Source organism: Paralichthys olivaceus, chromosome 10, assembly GCF_024713975.1.
Source record: "Paralichthys olivaceus isolate ysfri-2021 chromosome 10, ASM2471397v2, whole genome shotgun sequence".
NCBI lineage: Eukaryota > Metazoa > Chordata > Actinopteri > Pleuronectiformes > Paralichthyidae > Paralichthys > Paralichthys olivaceus.
Genome location: NC_091102.1, coordinates 9,112,022 through 9,137,086, shown reverse-complemented (window position 1 = coordinate 9,137,086; position 25,065 = coordinate 9,112,022). Strand labels below are relative to the sequence as shown.

At 43.2% G+C, this 25,065-nt stretch overlaps 1 protein-coding gene across 2 annotated transcripts in view; it reads left to right on the top strand.

Annotated features, from left to right (window-relative positions):
* LOC109642650 (anosmin-1) overlaps nt 1-11,919 on the top strand; it is a 48,012-nt gene extending 36,093 nt beyond the window's left edge. For both annotated transcript variants that reach the window (XM_069532995.1, XM_069532994.1), the window contains 8 exons: nt 140-345; nt 1,858-2,002; nt 3,185-3,331; nt 6,225-6,313; nt 7,453-7,624; nt 8,808-9,028; nt 9,731-9,872; nt 10,755-11,919. In XM_069532995.1, coding sequence (XP_069389096.1) covers nt 140-345; nt 1,858-2,002; nt 3,185-3,331; nt 6,225-6,313; nt 7,453-7,624; nt 8,808-9,028; nt 9,731-9,872; nt 10,755-10,813 — 1,181 coding nt within the window. In that variant the 3' untranslated portion in view covers nt 10,814-11,919. The remainder of the gene's footprint in view (nt 1-139; nt 346-1,857; nt 2,003-3,184; nt 3,332-6,224; nt 6,314-7,452; nt 7,625-8,807; nt 9,029-9,730; nt 9,873-10,754) is intronic.
* The last annotated feature ends 13,146 nt before the right edge of the window (nt 11,920-25,065 follow it).

Sequence of the window (25,065 nt, the reverse complement as noted above, 5' to 3'; positions counted from 1 at the left end):
CAACCTGAAATTGTACTCGCAAAGGAAACCGCCTTGGCCCAAGATTTGTCATGTACAAGAACCAGAGACCCTCCTAGACTTCCTCCCTAAATGTCCACAGATGTACCAAAATATTTCTTTGTTGCTGCTCCATCCTCAGATCCATCCGCCCCTCCCAGCCCCACCAGCCTGCGTATCGCCAACGTGACGCTGGCCGACGAGGGCCTGGTGACGGCTCGGCTCAACTGGACCCTGCCGGAGGAGCCCGACATCCCCATACACCACTACAAAGTGTTCTGGAGCTGGACCGTGCCCACCAAGTCCATGGTGCCGTCCAAGAAGAAGAGGAGAAAGACCACCAATGGGGTAATCTTCTCACCCTGTCTTAGTGATGTGTTCTTTCTTTAAAGTAATTTTAAGGCTTTCAATCACATACACATTGATTCAGTGTGGTTTCCATGGTTTTGATCACTTATACCAATTAAGAACCCTTAAACACAATGTCAAGCTTTAAAATAAAATACAAAAGTGTGGTGAATAGTCCTTTTTATAGTGATAACTTATAATTTGTGTATTTGCGTATCTCAACTTGTATTCATATTTTTCACTTGGTATTTTACTCAGTTTTTGATTGTGTACTTCAGGTGATTTATTAAAAGTGGTATGGGTTTATTTATTTATTTATTACTTGTTAACACAGATCTCTGTAATTTCAAAGTCAAGTGGTGATAAGTATAAGTACACCCATAATCCCTAACCTATTATCTTCTACTTGATATAGTGTATTTAAGCCAAGTGGAGACTCTGCAAAAAACCATCCAAGAAAAATATTCCTCTTCTTGATTCCTATTGTCATTATCCCTCAGAACAGTTTAGTTTGCATATTGAAACATTCTCAAGTATTTTCTCTGGCCAGAAAGAAGAGTTTTCAGGGTCTTTTGTCTGGGACATCACACAGGCTAAGCCCTCCCCCTAAGACTTGGGATCACCTAGGAAGGATAAATACACAGTTTGGTTTGGTAATGCTCAAACAAACAGGCAAGTTAAGAGCTTACAGAGTTATTCTTCCTGACTCAGAAGCTCACAGAACAACATTTTGATGGTATTGTAAATAAGGTTTTTTGTTTCTCCGTAAAAAAATAATTATATTTGCACTGTCTCAGATTGAAGCAGTCATAGAAACACATTTACATCAAATTGAGCTTACAGATAAATCATTATCACTCAGAAATCCTTTCATAGCTGAATAAAATTGGTGTTTAAAACTTTTGTGAGCCACAATATATCCAGTAACATGTGACCTAATGGCACATACCTGTGGCTCAGTCTCTGTGAGTAGTATTTCATTAGAGAGCGGAGCTGAAAGACATATTGTCTAGACAGTGCACACACACCTCTATAAAGTCTTCTCCTGAATTAGTTTTTGAAATACGTTGCAGATGTGGCTCTGGGGAGATAGAGGTGGGAGACACCAGACACCTATTGATACATGTACTACTGGTTTCCACTTTGGCACCTTGGGGGTTTGAAAGCAGCCTGCTGGCAGAGGAATGTCAAAACACGCACAGTCAATAACAAGAACTCATCAAGCTCACGCTGATGGTGGAATGCTTCAAGTCAAACACAGTGAGGAAGCCCTGGGAGGCTCTGATAACATGGCTCCCTCACGAGGCCCTGAAGGCTATCTCTTGCCACGGTGCCTTCCTCAGCGCCACATGTGTTCTCAATAAGCAAGGCTTTCCCACAGGCCCGAGTTGGCCCGGGCTGAGCCGAGCTGGAACTATGAGTGGGACAGTGACGGGGCTCAGAAGGGAGGCTCAAGTGACAGTGTGGTAACATACACACACGCCAACATCCCGGTGTTTTCTGTTGTTGCAGGCTCAGAGCTGGGTGGATCTGGAGGGACTTCAACAGAACAACAGCTACACTGTGGAGCTGCAGGCTGTCACGTACTGGGGACAGGTGCGGCTGAAGAGCTCTAAGGCTTCTCTCCACTTCAGCACTGGCCAGAATAACGCGTCAGGTAAACACTGGTGCTAATATTCTGTTCATTCAGCTGTCAAACCTGTTTTTAACAATCTTTGTCAGACAGTTAATTCATCCAGACTAGAATATTTCAAACAATATTAGATGGATTCTCTGAATACATTTGTGCAGACATTTGTGGTTCCCAGAAGATGAATCCTCAACATTTTGGGGATCCCCTGACTTTGACTTGTAACACTGCCGTTTGTGGCTTTTAAAGGAAAGGTCTTGACAACCATGGATTGCGATGATTTTAGGTAGAGACATTTGTATCCCTTTTTTTTGTCCGTGTCAAGAACTGGATATCTCATCTCCTTATACCTGGGCCAACAAGCTTATCAATCACCCCACACCCCTAAACTAACTTATCGATCAGTCCTAGCTGCACTTTGCATTAAGTGCTAATGATAGCATGCTAATAGTGGTAAACACTAGCATGTCAGGGCAAGCATGCTAACACAGACATGATCAAGCTCTAAGCATATGGCTGCATGGCCTCAGAGCTGCTAGCGTTGCTGCACACAGACAGTCCTGTTATTCTAAATGTACAGTATGCACGTGTCATTTGGTGGATACGTTAAGCCAAAACACTTTAGTTTTGATTAAGGCTCCTCTCAAGATGAGTGACAGCCAAGCGCAGTAGGTGCAATTATGAGTCAAATGCAGGGTCATGCACTTCCTGAAATCAGACAAAAACCTGGATGCAGCTGCAGATTTGTGATTGCGGACCCATACGGGATTGGCTGAAGCAACGTAGCAGATTCCAATTTTCTTTGTTTTTCTTGAGAGCTGAATTTTGCCAGATTACAGAGTCTTCGGGCAAACAATCACTCTAAAGGTTCCAGAAAGCAGGAATAGCCAAGGTACATTGACAACACATCTGCATTCATGCGGAGAGCTGCTGCACGCTTAGGAGTCACAGACCAAGCCTCAGTGCTGCAAGTGTGTACATTTTAAGTGTGTGCGGCTCTGGGGGGAATTGAACCTCTAACCTTGGCAGTGTCAGTGTTGTATGTACCCAGCAAATCACACCAGATCTGTGCATAAAGAACGTGCTGTAACTGTGATTTCACAAAGATTGAATTGTGTGTTTTTGTTACCATGCCGTGGAGTTTGCCACAACACAGTCACCGCTATGTCTTGGTTACAGCAGCCAACGTTTCTCCTTTTCTCTTCCCAGTAAAATCGGTGCTTAAGTTAAAAAAGGAGGAGATATCCCCTCTTGGTTCTACCCTGGCCAAACGCCCCTCTGGCCCTTTGGAGGTGGGCACGCCCTTCTACCAAGATGGCCAGCTGCAGGTCCGTGTCTACTGGAAGAACCGGGGAGGTATGCGCGCCACTGTATTGATTTACACCTTTGGTAGAATGTTATTAGCACCCCAATATGCCCATCAATCACAATGACTAATGTACACCGTAACAAAGTGTTATGACTGATTCTCAGTTACTCAAAACAGCAAAGGATTCCTTTTGTAAATGTGGGATGGTGTAAATGAAATCAGTGAAACAATGTGTCTCTGTGAACGCACGGTAATGTGAGTGCTGGGCAAGTTGGTGTAAAGCTGCACGCGGCCTGGTAGAGCGGAGCCACCGTTTAGTCAAGAACAATAAACAGAGAGACGGAGCCATGCGATGGGGTTTATTGACAGCTGCATTTAATAGATCCTGCCCTTGCATTTGCGCAGAAGCAGCCCACGTTGTTTTACAAGACCTGATGTCATAGGGAACAGAAACGGCCATAGGTTTCAGCACCACAAGGGGTTAAATCCTATAGGAATGCCTGTCCCAGCGGTGTCCATTCCCCCAACCCTTCTGTTAATGGAAATATGGAAACCTTGAAAGCCATGCTCTCAGGGTAACCTGTCAAGTCCCATTCACTGGTCTATGTTATGTTACTAATATATGTCATCGCCCAAGCCAAACTCCACATCTTAGAGTCAAGAATGCAAACGCTGGCTGAAGGAGAGGCCTGGTGAGACACCAACTGCTGAATCAGAGTGAGAGAGAGTGAGGGGGGAAGATGGAGTTGGCCCAGAGCTTTTTGCGAGGCTGGCCTGGACTCCGAGAGCTGAGTGATGCTGAGGGGGATCGAGCGCAGCTAGGGGAATCACACCGTTGCAGAGCACCCCGTATCCCGTCCAGCTTCGTCTCTTGTTTGCGGCGTTGGTCTGCAGTGTGGGTGTCACTGCCACTCTGAGGGATGACCCCTGGCTTTGACTCTGACAACCTGCATTCCACTACTGTAAACATAGAGAAATACAGATGGCCTGGAGAGCTGGAGTCTCTGGACATCTGGTTTGTGTGATGGGGAGAAGGGACAGGTTAACCGAACCATGATTAAACTCTCACTCATTGTCTCTGTGATCCAAAACAGCCGGGGCCTGTGTGCTGTCTCCAGCAGACGAAAGAGAACCTTTACTGTACACCGGCTCAGATAATATATCACTGTCTGCCCAACACGCAGACAATAGACAGCAGTCCGGCAGTGGCAGCACTTCTGAGGCTCGCTTCCAGCCTTGATTTATCGAACACTGCTGAGGTCCTGTTCTCTACCTGATTTCCATGTCCCCTTTCTTGTTTTACATGCCACTCCCCCACTCCATCAGATCCAGCTAAGCTAATATCTTGTTTATTTTTTCCCGATTTCCCGGTTCCCTGTAATTTCTCTCTTCTGCTTCCAAGTGCCAGATCTGTGTCTAAGCCTTCAAAGGGCCCCTTTTATCTCCCCACTACAACGCAGGCCCCCGCCGAGGGGTGAACACAGCATAACTCAATTATTAATCGGAGAAGTATTTCACATATCCAAGCAACTCAGTCAAATGAATAATAAATCTGGTAACATGAGATGAGGGTGATGGGCAGATAAACAGTGCCGATGAGCTCACGAGGAGCTACTGTACAGTAATGAAACGAATGTTGCTCCTGGAGTCTGCAGCAGAGAGAGAGAGCTGGTCCCAGCATGACCACGGACGCTATACTCCACTGATAGGAAATATAAATCTGTAAAGTTGAAGCAGAAAAGTTTGAGAATTATAAAGCCTTCAGAGAGGAAAAATAAAGGATTAGCAAGCAGGTACATCATGTTGATAAGTCTATACAACGATAAAGAAGGACTTTCAAGTTTCAGTTTATTTTCAGAGTTATCATCTCTGATCATCAATAATGGAAACTGTGACAGCAGATCTCAGGGAGTGCAGTAATCTGTGAGATACAGATATCAATGAATCATGTCAGTCTGTCAGTTTGTCTTTTGATCAGATTCATGTTCTGTGGGTTCAGCAGTCGAATGTAACTAAAAATATTTACTCAAGTAATGTACTTACAGACTGAAGGTATGAAAACTTTCTTTATGCTTTAACTCCACAGTATTTCAGAGGGAGATCAGCAGACGTTTCTACTCCATGACATTTATTTGATCACTGAAGTAGCTCCATCGTATTCCTTTGGCATCACAATGCACTTCATCTAAAGAGAGTTATGTGTGTGTACCAGGATAACCCGATGGTCTGGAAGGGTCAGGCCAGGTTCAGACAAACTCTGAAATGATATTCGGATCCGGGTTGTGTTCGGTCACGTTAGCTCAGACACATAAAAAACAGAAGTCAGGTTCTGGTCGTGCTTAGTTAGTTTTCTCTCAGGCTCAGTTAGGTTCAAACAGAAAATTGCATCCCCAGCCGCACTCTAGTGTGACACATTGTGTGTGCATCATTGTCCATTTAAACTGTCCATTTGATTTCGGATCAGTTGATTATTTAGTATTTGGAATCTCCTAAAATGATTTTTCCTAGATGAAGCATCCTTGATGCATCAACTGAAATTGTATCGTCAGCAGGTTTAACATTTGATCTGTTTGAGTTCCTAAATAAGCATGCTCCAGCTAGGAAACATTTTTTCTGAGATTCCAAATACTAAATGATCAATTGAGCCGATCAATATGGATTTTGGGGGTTGAGGTTGATATGGATATTGGGGACAAAAAATCTCCCACAATGATACAACAACCGATAAAATTTGGGGGCGAAATGTAAACATACATTCACATCTTTTCCTTTCTGCATTGTTTATTCTGATATGTTTGTGAAAGGCTGGATATTATTGTCTAAACGATAAATCAGTCAGAACCTGGAGTATTACCCTTTACAACAATATGAAGAACTGGATCTGAATACTGAGTCATCTGTTATGTGACAGCTCTTTCTTTTCATCCGCCCTGTTTTCAGATCCCTCAGTGAGTCGCTACCACGTCCAGTGGATGCCGGAGTACTGCAGCCACAACGAGACCCGGGGACCAGAGAAATCCGTCACACAGGTTAGTCTCCAAGAAAAGTTTCACACCTTCTGGCAGAAGATTGGATCACAGCGTGCACAGGGCTATGACTTGATCAGCAGCTCTGTGCTATGCAAAGCACGTGGCTGCGCTTTTGTCCGATGCTTGGAAAGGACAGCTCCTCTAAAGAAAACAACTCTGCAGAGAGGGAGAGAGAGAGAGCCCTGAAGCCTTGTTGCGTTGGATGTGCTCAGGGCAAATAACTGGCTTTTGTTTTGAATATTATGAGTCAGTCATGTGGTGTGTTGGCCAATAAAACGCATTTGCTGAAAAAAAAAAGAAAAGTTTCCCGGAATGGGGGATCATTCACGTCCAGCAGCCCTTAGTAATACTTCTGCGTGGGTCTTTCCTGTAGGGTGCAGCGGGGGGCCGAGAGGGTCTGGGGTTGGGGGGTTAACTGTTTGAGCCCAGGCTGATGCAGCATGGCAGAGGCCTGGCAATCAACGCATTCTTTGGGGACCGGCGCTCTGGTTGCTAGGAAATATACATCCATTTTCTATAGATCACTGGGAAAGACTCCAGGCTTGTGCTTTTATGTGAGCACAGCGCCTCATTCCCTTTTTATCAAAGCTGTTTCATATCAGAGGGAATATACACACAGTGTTTTTCTCAGGGGACTGCCTATTAAGGTAGCACTCCTTTATTACAAATACAAGATATAAATCCACTGCTCAGTGTGACTTTTTTCCCCTTGTTTCCCTAAAAAGAAGAAAAGAAGACATTTTTTGTTAAGATCAACAGATAATCAAAGTTAGAAGTGGGTGTAAAGTGTAAAACTGCTGCACAGAATTTATTAACAGGGATTTACAGGCCGCTCTCTCCTTCAAATTACACATGAATCCACTTTGGTTACAGCTTCTTAATTAAGTTCATCCTTGTTATTGCATTTGGGAGCTGTAAAAAATCATTTATATTGCAGTTTGAGTCGGAGAATAGTGGCCTAACCCTTACCATGTGAGCGTTCAAAGTGGCCCTGTAATGTGGGGCATGTTCCTGAGGCCTGAGTGGGAATGTGATCTGCTGCGGCGCTGTGTATTTAATTATCTCTGAAGCTCCATGGGACCTGACCCGGGTGACATGTCAAAGTCATCAGAGGCTGAATAATGTGTTTCTTGGCGCAGGAGAACTACATCAACCTCCCGGGCCTGCTGTTCTCCTGCAAGTACAAAGTCACCGTTCACATGCTGAAGTCCAAGAGACGCTCCAAGGATGAGAGCACCACCTTCCTCACACCGTCCTGTGCCACCATCCGCAGCAAGACTCACAAACACATCCCCTGCCCAGGGGAGGGAGGTGAGTGCTCAGGAGACACTTCAAAGCCATTAAAATGGATCCATGTGGGTTTCAACCTAGTAAATTATTCTAAATATAAGAATAGCACTCTGTAGAGGACATGCTGTACCTCCTCCAACAGTCCCCTTTACTTCACAAACCAAATTTCACACACTTATTGACATCAGTCCCCACATTGTCCCTTAATCCATTCATTATTTCCTGGGACTTTGGTAAAATGACAAAAACGTCTTTAGAGAACTTCTCTCACAATATTTAAAAAAGTGATTCCTGGATCCACCTGTTTGTCCACATCTGTGCCAAAATTGAAGTAGGGCTTTCTTGACCCATGTCCCATCCTTCAACTAAGCTTGGTGGAAATCTGTTCTGTGTTTTTTGTGTAATCCTGCACAAACCAACCAATTAACAAACAAACTTCTTATCGTGGGTAATGAAGCTACAGCCAGCATCCGGTTCACTTAGCCTAGCACAAAGATGGGAAACAGGGCAAAAGAGCTATCCTGCTTCTGTCCAGAAGAAACAAACTAGGCCTACAAGAACATCTTATGGTCACTAAAGCCGCTTTAAGACACAAAAATGTCCAGACTTTACCTTTCGCATGTGAAGAACACAGCAGGAGATCAACCTGGTCAGATGCGGTCACAACAAGAGGAAAATGTCTGCAACATTCAGGCGAGGGTGGTGTGAGGGTGGAGCACACAGAAGGCAGGACGTAACTTCTACACTCTGCTGCAGAAGTCACCGTTCAATCAATGTTTACAGCACATCACCATCGGTTGTTGATGCCAAAAGCTCTGGAGTCTTGTTGTCTCTCGTCTGTCTTCTACATGTATCTCTCTTTCATCCTGAGATATTTTGATTCTTTGTTTGTTTTTTCTGTTTTGCATCCACCGCGTGTTTAAAATGTCACCAACACACCTAATCGCTGTGAATTCTCTTAACATTTTCCTGCTGTAGTCTCACATGGGCTCAGTCAGACATTTTCCGGACATTTTACCAACTCCAACATTTTACTCACCCCAACAGCAACTGATTCCGACGTTTGCGTTCTCTTATAGAGATGCTCTTCGACATGGTTAACGTGTTGTATTTTGATTGTTATCTAAGTAATATTAGAGACAGTTCGCCATTTTAGGAAAATACACTTATTGGCCTTTTCTCGCCGTCACCTTTCCCGAAACAGCACCGGGGCTTCCAAAGGTTTTGGCAAAGCCTGAGAACCTGACAGCCTCCTTCTCCATCAACGACGGAAACATCACCGGCAACTTTCTGTGGCGTGTGTCCCGAGTGGCTCCCAATCAGCGAATCACAGGCTTCCAGGTCACCTGGGCCGAGATCACCACTGAGAGCCGGCAAAACAGCCTCCCCAACAGCATCATCTCACAGTCCCAGATCCTGCCTCCAGTAAGTCTGTTGTTATTAAAACGAGATTGGTTTCTATTTTAACTCCCTTAATAGCCATAGAGTGAAGACTGTTTAAAAATCTGACAGATTGAATACGTTTCAGTGCACCGCAAGGACCATACTCTGTCATATAGAGTCAGGGAAGTCTGGCTTGCAGTAGGAAAGTATGTTCTATCTGCAGCGTTTCATTTCACAGCATCTGTCAGAGGTGAGGGTGATTTAGGGATAACACTGTTGTGGCCTCTTTGCATGAATCTTGTGATAAGCAGTGCAGACAGACACAGGAATAGATCTGAGGAAGTGTTGTGTCCTGCTGGAAGTTCTCCTCCTTTACCTTTCATCTGCCTTCACGTCTTCCTCTTTCATCCTCCACAAGCACTATGAGGAAAAAAAAAGCCGCTCTTTTGACATAATCTGCTCCATCAACAGCACGTTCTGCCTATCTGCACCTCCCAGCCTCTGGAGCTCGTCTATAAATAAAACCACCCACCGCACACTTTATCAAGCTGGCAGCGGAGAGGAGAGACAGCGAGCCTTATGAAAACAAAGTCTTTGTTTTTGTCTGTGGCTTGTGCAAAGATGAGCTTTGCAGCCGACACTCCCCTGGTCCAACAGCCCATTCAGATCCACGTCCTGTCAAAGCTAAAAGCGCACACTGATGTGTTTCAGCTGATAGCATGTCTCTCCTCCCTCTCTCGGCAGGATCATAACTTGCTCGTAGTGTCCAACCTGCGGCCGTCCACCTACTACAGACTGGAGGTGCAAGTCATAACAACTGGAGGAGAAGGTCCTGCCACTGTCAAGACCTTCCAGACCCCAAACATATTACCAGTCATTCAACACCGTAAGTACAAATCCCCTATCGGCTGATCATATGTCAAACTATTTGATATGTTATTAATTAGTAACTAATTTCATTTTTGATATCATGGTACCTGTTGGTGCTTTATCGAACCCTACTACTTGTTTTCTTGCTACTATTATCTCTGAGGCTACAGTCAGCAGCCAGTTAGCTTAGCTAATCATAAACACTGGAATCAAGGGGGAAATGGCTAACCTGTGTCCAACTGTAATAAAAATCTACTGACCAGCTCCTCAAAGCTCACTAATAAACACATTTCCTGAGAAGTGCTCAGAGCCAAGAAATAGTCTGGTTCATTACTACCCGTAAAATAAGCAGAATATAAGATGCCAGAACGCTGCATAGAGCCAATGTGATGTCTGTTGGCTCACTGATTTTGTTATTTACTGGCATTCTACTTTACTGTTTTGGTTTGTGGCCACATTAGCATTGTTTCTAACTGAGAAAGGCTGATTTCGGTGTAAAAAAATTGATCTAGCAACTTAACAAAAAGATATTTGCCATAGTTGAGACCAAAATTAAGTGAATATTAATATTAATCCTACATTAATCAGGTTGCCAACATAAATGAATGTAAGATAATGTTGCTTTTTGTCTGCTGGCCAACTGTCTCCCACTAGGTTCACCATATCAACTTAATGAGGTGATGCTTTGTCAGAGTTTACAGCTTGTTGTTGCTGAACTCAAATTGCCAAAACAATCAGCAGTTTAAAGAAACAATGCTGAAGATGTTCTGAAACTTTATGGAGCAAGAATTTTCATGAAAATTACACACATTGTGTGTTTCTGACCCAGATCTACATGCAGCAAAACAACAAGCACATTTATGCTGAATAAATAGAATATTGTTTTATCATTTTCTAGGGCCCAGACTCCGGCAGCATCACTCTCATCACCAGAAGCCATCAGTAGAGAGACACTGAGTTTCAAGTGGAGGAAAACCCCAGTCGGGAGACGTATCATCGGCTCTTTGCTCCAGTCTGTCGGGGAAGGAATGTTTGGAACCAGACAGAAACACAGCGCACCAGACCATGAACTGACCTCCCCCAGCTCGTGAAATATGGGTCCATCCTCTCCAGGCTCCACAACACATCAGCTCTCCTTCTTACAAACCCCTCCCTCTTGACTGACACAAGGCACATGGTGACAGGTTGGTCTGCACAGGGAAACCATAAAGAAGAAATGAAATTCCAGGTCAAAGTATCCAGATCCAGGAACCCCAAAAAGAAATGTTGTGATCCAGCATAAAAGATATTAAACATTTTAATTGGATTTGATGACAGACAGGAAATAGAAACACAATAACTTAGGCAACCTGATTGAAAATGATCTGAAGTGGATGGTAGGAAAAGCCAGAAATGTAAAACCAATTGTTCATTCATGAAGAAAGAAGAAGTAGAGAGTCATCTATTTATTTTGTGTTACCCTTTAAAGAGGCGCTTAGGCACACAGTCAGTACTGATGGATAATGTAATTAAAGTCATTGTTGTCTAACCCAAAATATTTCATGTAGTATATTGCATGTAGTACATTTGATTTTTTATTTGAACTGTAAATGAATCACTTGCTTCAAATTGAAAGCTCGTAATGGTTTTGCATGACGACCATTAGCGTTCTGTTGGCATGGAGTAATGTCTGTAGTGTTACCTCTTTTCAATATGTTAGCAATATTTCATTAACAGATTAACAAAGAACTATATTGGGAGTAATATGTAATGTTTATTAATGAAATTATAACTCGTGTGGAGATGATGAATTGTACATGTTCTTGGCTGTAGAAATATTTGTCGTGGAGCAGTCAGTGAATGTCTATATTTATTTATGTGTGTATTACAAAGTTTGGTTTGGATGTGTGTGAATGTGTATGTTTCTGTGTGTTTTAGTCTCGAAACTTTTTGAACCGGCAGAAAAAAATCTTGTAAAGACATTTTGTAAAAATTGAATTGTAAATACAGTCTTATGTTACATGTTATTTTTCCATGGTAGAAACTGTACAAACTGCTAAGTAATAAAATAATCCTTAACCAGTTCCCTTCGCTGTTTGTTTAATTGAAGTGGCAGCGAGCGGTAAATAGACGTGCTTCTCCTCCCAGTGCTATTTGGCAGTGGCTGTTGCTTATTTTGGCCGCAGCATCCACCATGGCAGACTGTGTGCGTACAGCATATTCACTGATCGGTCCAGGAGCCAGAGACATGCACTCTGCAATTCCAAATAAACAGGTCATCTAGCTCAACAGCCCGAGTGAACTCCCCGTCGCTGGGGTCGGGCACCCCTCAACATAACGCCCCGCTTCTCAGAGCACTTGTGTGTTGGTTAAACATTAAATCAGTAGCCTCTCACCCTCGTAAAAGGAAAAAGTGGAAATGTTTACAAGAAAGTAAAGCTCTTAGTGACACTGTGAGACTCGAGCCTACAGTAGATGTGTGCAGTGTGTACACTTTTGTGTTAAAAAGGTGAAGCTGGCTTCCTGCACATGTTGAATGAAAGCCTTTTCTAGCAAGAGTTTATCATTAGTGTCCAGGCAGGTTGATAATGAAAGTGATCTGTGGTTCTCGTTCTCTATGTTTCTTTTGCAGAACTTTTTCATCCCAGTTCATTTGTTTGTTCGTCAGCAGTATTATGTAAAAACTACTCAACAGATTTCCATGAAACTTTGGGGAAGGATGGGACATAAACATTATCATTGCGAGTCGGGGAGTTGTTTGTTTTCAGCGATTACCCTGGAGGAATAATACAGAGATCGAGATGAAAATTATCAGGCATATTTATGGGCCTGGTATTTATGAGCATGTGGAATTTGGTGCAGCTTGATTGAATTTGAGGAGACTGTTGGGCCTTGGCGGAGGTTTGTGCTCTACTTAGTGCAAGTTACCTCCGCCAAGGTTATGTTTTCATCAGTGTGTGTGTGTGTGTGTGTGTGTGTGTGTGTGTGTGTGCGTGTGTGTGCATGTGTGAGTGTGTGTTAGTTTGTTACCAGGATTATGCAAAACCTGCAGAACCGATTTCTATGACACTTGGTGGAAGGATGTAGTGTGAGTCAAAGAAGAACTTATTACACTTTGGTACAGATCCGCATCAGGACGAGGAGCCAGGACTTTTTTTTTTTTTTCACTTTGTTGGTTTGTTTCAACAAAAAACTACTCAACGGATTTCCACAAAACTTATTAGAAGGATGGCACATGGGTGAAGGAAGAAGCCATTACATTTTTGGCACATGATCCACACAAAAATTGGCAATTAAAAAAAATAGTGAAGCCTAGAACCAGGAATGGACAGGCCTCTGACACAGGTCTTTTCATAGCATTCCAGTTTAACATTGTGTAGAAAATAAGGACAAAAACTCATCAACGGACAAGTTTTTCTAATATTCTTTTTAGATCCAAAAATGTTGTTTTTATAACTATTATCTTTAACATTGTGTTTTTAGACAATTTCCATCAATATCCCAGAAATAATTATTGGATCTTGATAAAAAAAAAATCATATTTAGGGGACAGAGGACTTGAGTAGAACATCTGTTTATCAATGCAATTAACCAGTCAGCCAATCGTGTGGCAGTACTGAAAAGCAGGAGCTACACGTTACATCAGAATGATGGGAAAAAATGCACAAGATTGTTGGAGCCAGACACACACAGCAGTCTCTAGAGTTTTTACTCAGAATGCTGCGAAGAACAAAACATTCAGTGAGCAGCAGTTCTGCAGACACTCACACGCATCTCAGAGCGTACAACACGTCCGGCCTTGACGTAAATAGGCTGCAACAACAGGAGAACACAAAGTCGGCTCAGTGAACTTCAGTGGAAGACCTTTGGGATGCGGCAGAACAGAGACATTGGCAGCCTGAATGCACAGATGACAAATCTGCAGAAATGATGTGATGCAATCATGTCAACATGGAGCAGAGTCATTCGGAGGAAAGTTTCCAGCGTCTTGTGAAATCCACGTCAGGAAGAACAGAGGCTGTTTTGAGCGCGAAGGGAGGAACCCCTCAGTATCAGCATGCGCTCCGTTAAAGTGCACGGTGGATATAAATCTAGATAGATGGAAACCAAATAAATAATAAATTCTGTGTAATATTCAATCCAGATCAGTGTGATGCATAATATTCCCAAAGATCCTCACAAACAAACATTTAGAAAATGTTAAATAATCAGTATTTATTTTGCTGTTCACCCAGTCACACACACATTCACATATATATATATATATATTCACAGACACTTTCTCTATCACACATCACTCACACATTCGTACATCACTCACACACTGCCGCCACAACCGTCACAGGCAAGTTGGAGGTTCAGTATCTTGCCTAACGACACTTTGCGACGCTGAATGGAGCAGTCAGGGATCAAACCACCAATCTTCTGGTTAATGGACGACCCGCTGACCCACAGCCGCCCCATTTAATGAACAGAAATGTTGTGGTTGTGGTCGTGCACACAACAAAAACCAACCAGAACAAACAGAGTGACGATTAATTGTTTCTAACTTTTGCACTGCCTCAATTTGATCCTTTTTTTTATGAGTTTCTTCTTCCCCTCCCTTTCCCACTCTCGCTTTTTCTCATGAGTGTTCGTGCTTGTGACAAGACGTTGCTCTCCAGATGTTCAGACGTGAAGGCCACTCTTGTCACTATTTTCCTTCAAGGAGCGACAAATTATTCCGAGCCCTTGTTTTCACACACTCTGCCTCTCCAGTCAGCCAGCGCTCCGCCACTCACTTCTCAGGGACGTTGTTTATGTACAGTTCTATTATGTCACAGGAGATTAGTTCCTTTTGGTCGGCGCGCACTAATCCCCTTCGCTCTTTTCTAGGGAGCCACGCCAGAGTTTTCTCCAAGGCTCCTTTTTCTGTGCGAGCCAGCCCAGCCCCTCTCCCTCTTCTCTGTCACAGTTCTCTCTCTCCCCGCACAAACCGAATACCATGGCCCTCAAGTGTGAAAACCTCAAAACAAAAGGGCCTCCAGCCTCCTTTGAGGCATGTTGCAAGACATCCAAGTCTCCGAGGACATAAAAGAAAGGGAGGAGGAAAAAAATGCAACAACTAAATAATAGGCAAGTCGTCAGTATGAAAGCTTTTTCTGCGATGGTACAAGGCCAGCGAGGGCTTATTCACTTTGCATGACATTACATCCCTATTGTGAAAGTCAGGCAGGGGGATATTGCTTTCACATTTAAACACATATTTCTGAAAACAATATTATTCATTTGGCTCTTTGAATAATCCCAGTCAGTTAAATATTTACCGTCTTCTGGTTGACATTAGCCCTCATTTTATTAGGATTGAGAACAACACAGTGAGTCCTTTCAGAGGAGAGCAACAAAGATAGGCTTTTTCTCCCACACATTTCCTCTGACCTCTTTGGACCCGTTCTGCAGATTAACACCGCAATGAGCCATGCATCGCTATTTATCAAATCTAAGCCACTTTTATGGGTCATCCCGCTGATGGAACCACTGTAACTTTACTCCTCCTGAGAAGGGATGTGTGGAATTTCCTCTCTGATGATAGGTACAATCCCCGGTTTGACTTTGAAGCATGAGGCGAAAACTAAAATGGATGGACTCTACTTTCCCTTTTCAGATGACACCGATCGTAACCTGAACGATTTGAAAAGCTCCAAATTTGACTCTCATTCGCGTTTCAGGTCAGTGAGATCATCGAGCGGAGCCGTGCTCCAGATTACTACCACATGGACTGGATGTCCATTTGCGCTGCTACTCCTTCAATATGATGAGATGGAATATATTGTCTGCTCGACGGATGAGGAATAACCAGAGTGTTCCCCCCCTCCATTAAAGGCAATGTTGCTTTAATACTGTGGTATGGTGAGAAATCTGACCTTGCCCTGGGCAGTGGCATGTTTCTGGTTAGGCTCTGGTGAGTGGGACCAGGCAGGGGACACATGAAAGGATCTTTCTGTCAGGCCACAAAGATGTTCAGTCTAAGTCTAATGAAGACCAGAACACATGGACAGACCTGAGAACATGCATGCCACACATTATACAAGCAGTGGAGCTACAACCCTGTTGACAGCCGTGGTATTCCTCCCCTGTTCTTTTACAGGCTGACAGAACAGCTTGATATGTACATGTGTGAGCGGAGATTAAAAATCAGAACAAGCAGAACGTTGAATTAAAAACACAGACACATCCTGAGACAGACAGATAATGTGTTTGTTTTTCTCTGTCTTTCATTTCTAGCAGCAATTTTCTTCACCTCCGTGGCTCCACTGGAAAATGTATTGATGCTGCCTGAAAAATGTTTCTTTATATTTTTTGATGAAATGAAAATGTGGTTGTATGATGCAAATCCACTGCTGAGCTGGATTTTGTTTCTGAAAAAATGCTGCAGGTAACTACATTACAATACTACAATAGCTCCACTGCAACGTCAATGTCATGATGATAGCTTTGGCTGATATGTTGGTTTCCATAACAGAGAGATGTGTTTCTAATACATAGTGGGAGGCAAAATAACTAAAGTGGATAACCAACTAAATGTCCTTCAAAGTATCAAAAGTAAACGTTCTAATAGTGCAGAAAGATTTTGCTGATGCAGCTGGTTGAGGTGACAGGACGCGTTTCTTCCAACAGTAAACTTAAATTAGAGCTTGTAGAGGAAGCTTTCTCTTTAATTTGACCCTTTCTCATAATTCTGACATAATAAACTCATTAATTCAGAAAAACAGTGAATGCAATACGCTTCTGTTGATTATAGCTGCCACATGAATGTATAAGTACAAATATCTTCCCCAGAAATACTCATGTAAATAAAATATTTTCAAATCTGTATTTACAATGAGTACAGTGCTTCAATGTATATATACTTCTCAACGCAGTAAAGTACATCACAAAAAAATCAAGGAGAACAAAAAGATGATTTACATCTGAGCAACTGAATTCCAATTTGCTCAATAACATGGAAGCTCAGTCTGTGATTATCTTAGCGCCAATAAGAAATTCCTTAACCTTTCCTTCATCCTGCATTAAAACACAATTTCTTTACCGGACCTGTTTCCTCCGAGTTCGGGTCAAAGGTAAGCGAGAGGTCCAGTGTGTTTGTGTTTACAAAGACAGCGTCACCAGAGGAGTCATTATCACGATCCCTCTCTCTAAAACAAACATCCTCCTCCACAGGCGAGCAAAGTGAAGAGATCAGGCAGGAAAGTACCATCACGCTGGGTAATAGCGTTTGATAATCCCGTCTGATTAGTGCTAATCCCCTTAATGCTCCTTCCTGAGAATAAACACATGTTGACCTGCTCCTAATTAATGAAGTTAGGAAGTTTGGTTTGTTATCATCACCGAGGTCAATCCGCTGTTACAGGAGCCGGTATTCAGGAAGTATTTGTTCGTATTCATAGGTAATAACTCAAACTACAATAGCGGACACTTTAAAATTGGCCGGTGTCAGCTTTCCACGACACAATACACCCCCAGGCGTGACTAGTGATGAGGGGCAACTTTGCGTCTTGTGTTCTTTCTCTCCTGTGAAGTCTGTGTGCGGGGTCACAAACCGGGGGCCTCAGAGGCGAGGGCAGAGGTCACAGGTCAGCGTGTACCCAGGAGGACGGACTGCAGCGTGAGGGCAGGGCCCAGGCTCGGGGACAAGGGAAGGGTCAGGGGTTGAGTTCAGACGGAATCCATGCGGAGGATGTTGAAACAGATATTGTCAGGGGAGAGCATGAGCCTCCCCAACTCTTCCTGCCGGCCCGCCGCTACAGGAGACTCCTCGAGGCAGACACAGAGTCAGACACAGCAAACAGCATCTCTATCTCTGAGCTGGGTAATTCAAAGGTGTTAAAAAGATGATACAGGCTCCATGCAGGGCAGACGTTACAGTAGAAGACGACATGATGACAGGCTTAATTTGATGTGTAAACACTTCCTCTGCTTCTTCTTCTTCGGGTGACAGAAGAAAGAGCAGAGAAGAATGTGTCCTGGTTCTGTAAACATATAATCAGTAAATCAGCCCGGAAACAACTCTTGAGTTTTATAACCTGCTCTGCCTCCATTGTTTTCATTGCAGCACATTGGGCAACAGCCAATATGGAAAATTGGGTCCGTAAAGTTAGTCTTTCACATATGAAGAACGCAGCAGGAGATAGTCCAGGTCAACAGGAACATTTCCAGAACATTCAGCAGAGTTTTGACACCTGGGTCTAGGAGGCAGAACTTGACGTATAAATTACACTGCGGAATATGCGTTTTTTTGTTACCAGCACATTCGAATTTCAGTTTCATCTGATAAAATTCGGCATGGCAGGAAACAACAGCCCTTTTTTTCCCGCTGTGAATCCTGAATTGTGTCAATTCCTCATGATACACAAAAAAGAATAGCCTATACAACTAAAAATAATGAGAATAATAATGATAATAATGAATACTATCAAGGAATTTTTGGATCAAAGCAAGAGCAGCGATCAAGAACATAGCACCAAAAAATAATAAATAAGATAAAGTTGGTGGGAGAATAAGCAAAATTAACAAAAGAGTTGAAAGCCCTCGTGTTACAAGGGAGCTGGCAGGGACAGTTAAGGAAAATGTATAAAGCAAGTGACTCGGACATTTGCCTTCTCGCATAACAGCCTCTCGGGAAGATTTCAGTAAAGAGTCCTGACTGCAGTGTGTGTCTGAAAGCAGCGTGTCTCTCTGCCACATGGGACGACTGCTATGGGTCAACATCTGCTCTGAACCCCCCAAAAAACATAAATGTACCTGTTTGTTTGCATCAGGTGAGATCACATCAACGACTGCGGCGTTCTTTCAAAATTTTCTGTTAGAGCCATTTGTTGTCTTGAGCAAATGAAACCGAGGCCCGAGCTGAAGAAGGAGCATGAAATCGATTATTCTGCAGGAGAGAACGGCTTCTATCAGCAATCACTGGTCAGAGGCAAAAAGCTTCTACGGCCCCGAACAACATGGAGCAGCTATTGATTGCACAAATAAATTAGCACAAGGATAAAATTATTTTTTAGTTGTTTTTATTTTAGACGAATATGTTGATGTAAAATATTATAAAAAAACAAACAACTGGCTCACAAACCACAAAGTTTACTTAATGAATATGCAGTTTCTCATCTTCTGTGTGTGTGTGTGTGTGTGTGTGTGTGTGTGTGTGTTCCAAGGCTAAGAGCTCATTTCCACCCTTGATGATCACAGGCACCATTGATTGTAATGCTGACGAGCAGTGAGTTCTGCCCGTGGCGCACTAAAGGAATCTGGACATGTTTAAAGCTCGAACTTTCATGTGTTTTTTTTTAATGCCGGTACGAAGCTGAACGCTGATGTTGCAGTCAGCTGCTTCTCATTAAAAAACATGATGTCAAACAGAGGGCCTTGGCTGGTGAAAGTCAACTGCCCCTCGCTCCCCCGGTCTCGTCAGGTCCTCTCGGCACATGCCAGCCATGTTAGGAACCGACGTGATACTTTGGCCATGAAAGGAAAAGAAAAGAAAACTTTGAATAATGGTTCAGGATGTTAATGTGACAGAAATCATGCTTTGTGTAAGTATGACTCATGCATTTCTCACACTATACAGAGATGTCCTTGAGTGCTTTTCATCACAGTCAGAAATTACACTTTTAAAGTCAGCTAAGCCATCACATTTTCTAATAAAGCTTATAAAAATGTGACTAAAGGCTTTATTAAATAATTTATTCATGCTAAATACTGCATATGCCTTAATAAAACGTATTATAGGAGCTAGTGCAGTGTCTGTTCTAAACCTGCCTGTTTGGAATGTGTGCAGAGGTTTTTATAGACAGCCTTTGGTGCAGAGTGACTTTAGAAAACTCTGCGTTCATCCTACCTGGTTAATCTGCATTGATGATTTCATAGTCAATGTTTTTCATTAAATGATTTGGCAGATGTTATAGCTGCTGTAGTCTATCTGAGAGCGTAAGAGAAGACATGTTCAACTTGGTCGATAGATTATTACTGTTTATTTTTTTAATATTGAATGTATCACGATACCAAATGGCACCAAACTTGGCACCGCACTTCCCTGGGCCACCAACAATACATATGCCGAGTGTGAGGCCAATTGAATGAACGGTTTGCGAGACAGGCGTTCCACATACAAACAGATGTTTGTGGAATTAGTAGGTAAATTAAGTTGGCAGGTCCTAAAGAATATATTTGCTATATACTCCTAGATAATATTCTTTATCTTTAACTCTTTATTTCTATCAATAATGAGATTTTTTAGTGGAATAATGATTTATTAATGGCTCACTCACTTTCTAATAACCCTGCTTTACAATATCCCGGACCTTCTCTCTCTACTAAACCACCACGTCTGCCCAAGAGCTGCCCCCTATTAAAGGCTTGTTACTGTTCTATGAAGCATAAAAACAATAATAACAATAAATCGATCGTTAATAAAGTCTGTTAAAGTACGCCTCATTAGAAAGCAGTTCCAAAAAGAGTGCAGAGAACAATGAGGAGTGTCTACTACCTCCAGAACTTCAGTTTATGGCCTCAGTGATGGCCGACCGTTTCCTGTGCCCCAGCATGCTCGGAGGCACAGCCTGATCTCGTTTGTCTCAGAGGGTGAGGTCGGTGGTGCGCAGCTTGTGGTAAAATAACTCACTGTCACACCGGTGTATCTTCAGACACACGTTCCGATTAAAGAAACAGGTTATTGAAGGGCTAATAAGGGTATCGTCACCAGATGAACAGATATTAGGTGTAAATATCTTGTGAGACCCACACGACACCCTGCTCGTAAATCTCTTGTCTAAATGCACCGTTGCACGTTTGCTTTTCTGACCCCGTTGCCACATAAACAGGTTCCGTTCATGTTGAGGTGCTGAGTGCAGCGAAGATTTAGGTGAGCGGAGGGAACGCTGTGATTCAGTGTCAGGAGGGGCTACTGTGCCCGCGCAGCCAGTAACATGTTTATGAAGCTCAAGACGAGTAAAACATATGGCGTGCATGTTAGAAAGGTTTAACAGAGCGCGGTTAAATCGGGGATGATCTCTCTTCTTTCCAAGCTTTGATGGTTAGTCCCACCTTCAGGATAAATGACACTATCGCCTATTTATCCAGGACAATCTGCTTTCCATGACTTCTGACAGAATCCTGGAGAGCATCCTGTGTGCTCACTTCACCCCCTGACCCTTTATAATGATCACCACTCAACATATTTTGAGGTTTTTAATTATTTGAAGGTTATTTACTCGACTCGAGAGACGATCTCCTCCAACATTAGCTGTCATTTGGCTCAGGCAAAGCACCTCAAGAGAAATCAGAAAAACCCTCACCCCAACCTGATGTTCCAGTAAGATCCATCTGCGCTAAAGCAAACAAACATTTTCCTCCCTTTCCCCAATTCAGAAATAATTTACGGCTCCAGTCTCCTCTCTCCTTCTCACATCTGTGACTGTACGATGCTGCCAGAGCGCTCCCTGCTCATCTTCTGTCATATTTACAGTCCTTTAAAGTGAAGCTCCAAATACAATGAAATATTGTGCACATGTGATTGGAAACAGCTTTCATAACGTGAAGCGAGCGATCTCTCAGACTTATGTCATTCCAACTTTAAAATAGACCATTTGAAACATCACAGTAATTTGATTAAAATGGATTGACAGCCCGGTGAGTTACTGTCAGTGCGCCAGTGGGAAAAGAGTGTTTCTGATTTCTCCTGAGGAGAATCCTTCACCTCCCCAGCAGGTCTTTTAATATAAGGGCAGAGCCTTTCATCTGCTGCTCCAAGCGAGCCTCTTAATGCATTGCAGATTCCTCCAAGCTCTGACAATATTCTACCATCATCTCCTCACTGGGTTTCTGGATTGCCTTTCAATTAATCTTACGTAAAAAGAGAACTTATTACACTTCGAACCAAGTCAAACTGATGTTTTATAACTGGCTTACACACACACACACACACACACACACACACACATAGATAGTCTCCCCATGAGGGCAGACAGGGCCTTTCTTCGTTGAGTTTGCAGTTTGTCTCCGTGTCAGTGTCAGTTTTCTCCCGGTACTTTATCTTCCTCCCACAGTCCACATGCACCTTAGGCAACTTTAAATTGCTCGTAGGTGTGAATGTAAGTGTATATATAAGATGAAATATATAAACTAAAATATTCCGGATGAGAACGCTTCCATCTGGCACATCCATGTCCCGTACATTAACATGGAGGATGTAGCATTTATGACTTTTAGGACAGCCAATCATCAGGTGGCGATCGAGGCGCTTTGGCTTCACTTTTGGGGAGCAGTCATATCATCCATCTTTATACAGTCTGGTGCTACTTCAGAGCCAGTTGCCATCCTGTTTCCAGCCTTTATGCTAAGCTAAGCTAACTGGTTCCTGATGTTAGCTTCATATATATACCTGGCCTATAGGATGTGGTATATTGGTTTTTGTATCTTATGCTCAGAAAGACAGAAAATACATGTGCAGTGAGGTCAAAAAGTGAAGAGACAACCTTTCAACACCATTGTACTACTCACAAAGAGTCTTGATTATTCCTTTAATCAGAGTCTAAACAGTTCTCTGATCATTCATCTCCTGTCTGTAAAGTCTCTAAAGTTTTCTTCACGACAGGAGACTAAAATCAACCATTTTGCTGCCGGCCATAACACTCTGATCTTTGATTAACTCAATTAGTGCGACCAAATCAAGAGCAGGAAGCCGCAATATGTAAGGATAACCTAAAAAGAAAACATCGCATTAACTAACCACTGCAGTGGTCGCTGTTAAAATCCCTGTAGTAGTCCTCTGGCCTCACTGCACGATCTGTCTTTCATATAGACGACCAGCACCGGCTGCCAAGAATAGCACTCAGGCTGATGTGTCTGGCTCTTGTTAGCCGAGGATAGGTTTGTGTCAAGCACAGCTTTCACTGCAGGCCGAGGCGTGCTGTTGTTGTGGTTAAACGAGATTGAGGCACCGTTGTGACAGAGACGATGCCGGGGCCGTGACACGACACGCTCCTAATCAACTGATCCCCAGCCAGCGTGAGTCATCTTTTTCTCATGGCACAGGCCGAACTGAGCGTCTTTGAACAGGTGTCCAAAACTGTTTTTTTTCTCTCTCTAATCACTTATTTTCTCTTGTGTGTGTGTGTGTTTTTTACAGAACTGTTTGTGTATCTGAACCCATCTCACACTCACACACACACACACACAAACACACACACACACACACACACGCTGTGTAATGCGTTTTCTTTATATTATTACAAAAGCAACAGTGTTAGTCTCTGGCATTTATCAAGGATGAAATCTGTTCAGAGGGAGAAAGTGCCTTTGAATACGAGCCTATAACACACTTTATGAGAAAATACTGAATTGAGTTAACTTTTCATAACGGGTACACACAAGAAAAGGGGATAATATTTCTTTACTGCGATTACTCCGCTGTTTTTCTGATCCGCCTTCAACCAAACTAAAACTCCTCGTGAATTTCTTCCAAGTGCAGTGTCACTAAAAAACTATCCAGTGACTTTCCCCTCTTGAAGGTCTGCCAGCCATAGAGGGGCTGTTTTTAATTGACTCATTGTCCACATGGTTGGAATATTCACAGGCATCGCCATGGGCAGAGTTTCCTCTCATCAGAAGCTGCTGTTGGTTGGACATCTCAGATCTGAGGCCAGTAATTGAATAGATAGGGTTTTGATTGATGTTTAGAGGAAGTCCCTTTCCTATTTAAATATTCATGGGTCTGTAGCCTGCAGGGGTGAGACAGGAATCCAAAGCAAACCTGTGCACAACAATAGCAGCTCATAGTCCGTCCTGTCTGCTTCTCATTACAGTAAATACACTCATCTCTCATGCATTCCTGCTCCACCTAACAGAGGTTATTTGGCCTCTGAATGCAAACCTGCATGCATGAAATGAAAGGACAAATTTCCCATCATCTCACCATTTTGAGAAATAAATATCACAGCGAACGAAAGAGTGTCAAGGCACAAGGGAAGCAAGCAGATTCATATTTCTCTGGACATTTCTGGCTGCTACACTTAATTCTGTCACAGAGCTCGGATTAAAAGTGACTGCAGCGCTACTTCGTTTGAAACTCATGCAACTCATGTTACAGGTGTTGCCTCTGGCACCGTGTCTCCTCTCCTAATGCTCTCTCGGTCTCTCAATCCTCGCAAATCCCACTAGAAATGTGTCAATCACAACAGGCCCGTCGCCTGCTACAACACAAAGTGCCGTGCCAAAAATACCCCGAACCGTGAAGCATGTGCAAGAACGCAGCATTATGCATGATTTAGTCTGCGGCTTGGAACCAGTGACTGCTATGATAATACAGGAGGAATGCCTTTAAGCCTCACAGCGAGTAGCACTAGCATTAGCGTGTGTCCGCATCAAAAAACATTATCAGCCCCTTGAGGGTTAAAATAACCTGCTAAAAGAAGAGGATCAAGTTGGTTCAAGGTGGATCATTAGCAAACAGCTTTACTTTTCTTTCACAGGTAAAAAAAATCTCTGATACTTCACAGTTTAATGTGTTTTTTGAGCTGTAACTCAGGGGTTGAACATGACTCATAGCGCCCTCTAGTGTTCAAAACATCTCTACTTCGTGAAGTTTAATCCCCACCACCAACAGCAACCATTCGTGAGTCAGAATCTGAAAAAGTACACTCACTATACTGAAACTAAACACACTGTCAACCATTCAGAGACAGGGCCATCTCTTCCTGTCGCCCTGTGCCCTGATGGTCGCCGCAGCCCCAACCGTCTCAAAGACACACTTTGGCCTCCTGAGTTTCCTGGTGGCTAAGACTACCGCTCCTGGTGCCAGCGGTTCAAACGGCTCAGGACCACTGCGCTCCTCAGATATGGCTGCTTCAGCCCTGGCTGTCTCAGCACCAGCCACCCGTGTCAGCGGTGTGGACGGCTCGGTGAACTCCAGACAGGAGAAGCCCTCCACCTCATACGACATTTCTGTCGCAAAAGTGTGTGTGCTGCTTCTGGAGTCACGGCACATAGCTACACAATCTTAGTTTTAGCAAGCACATTTCCAGGGAGAGGCACTTCAGCCCAAAGTTAGGGGTGAGGTTTCACATTAAAAGAAAAACAACCATTGTGAGGTGATGGATCATTAGATGTTGTGAGAACTGCTATCATATCAAGGCTCCAAGCTTTTCTGGGGAAACATCTCCTGACCGGAGTGAGACGGACGACTCATTTGCGTTATA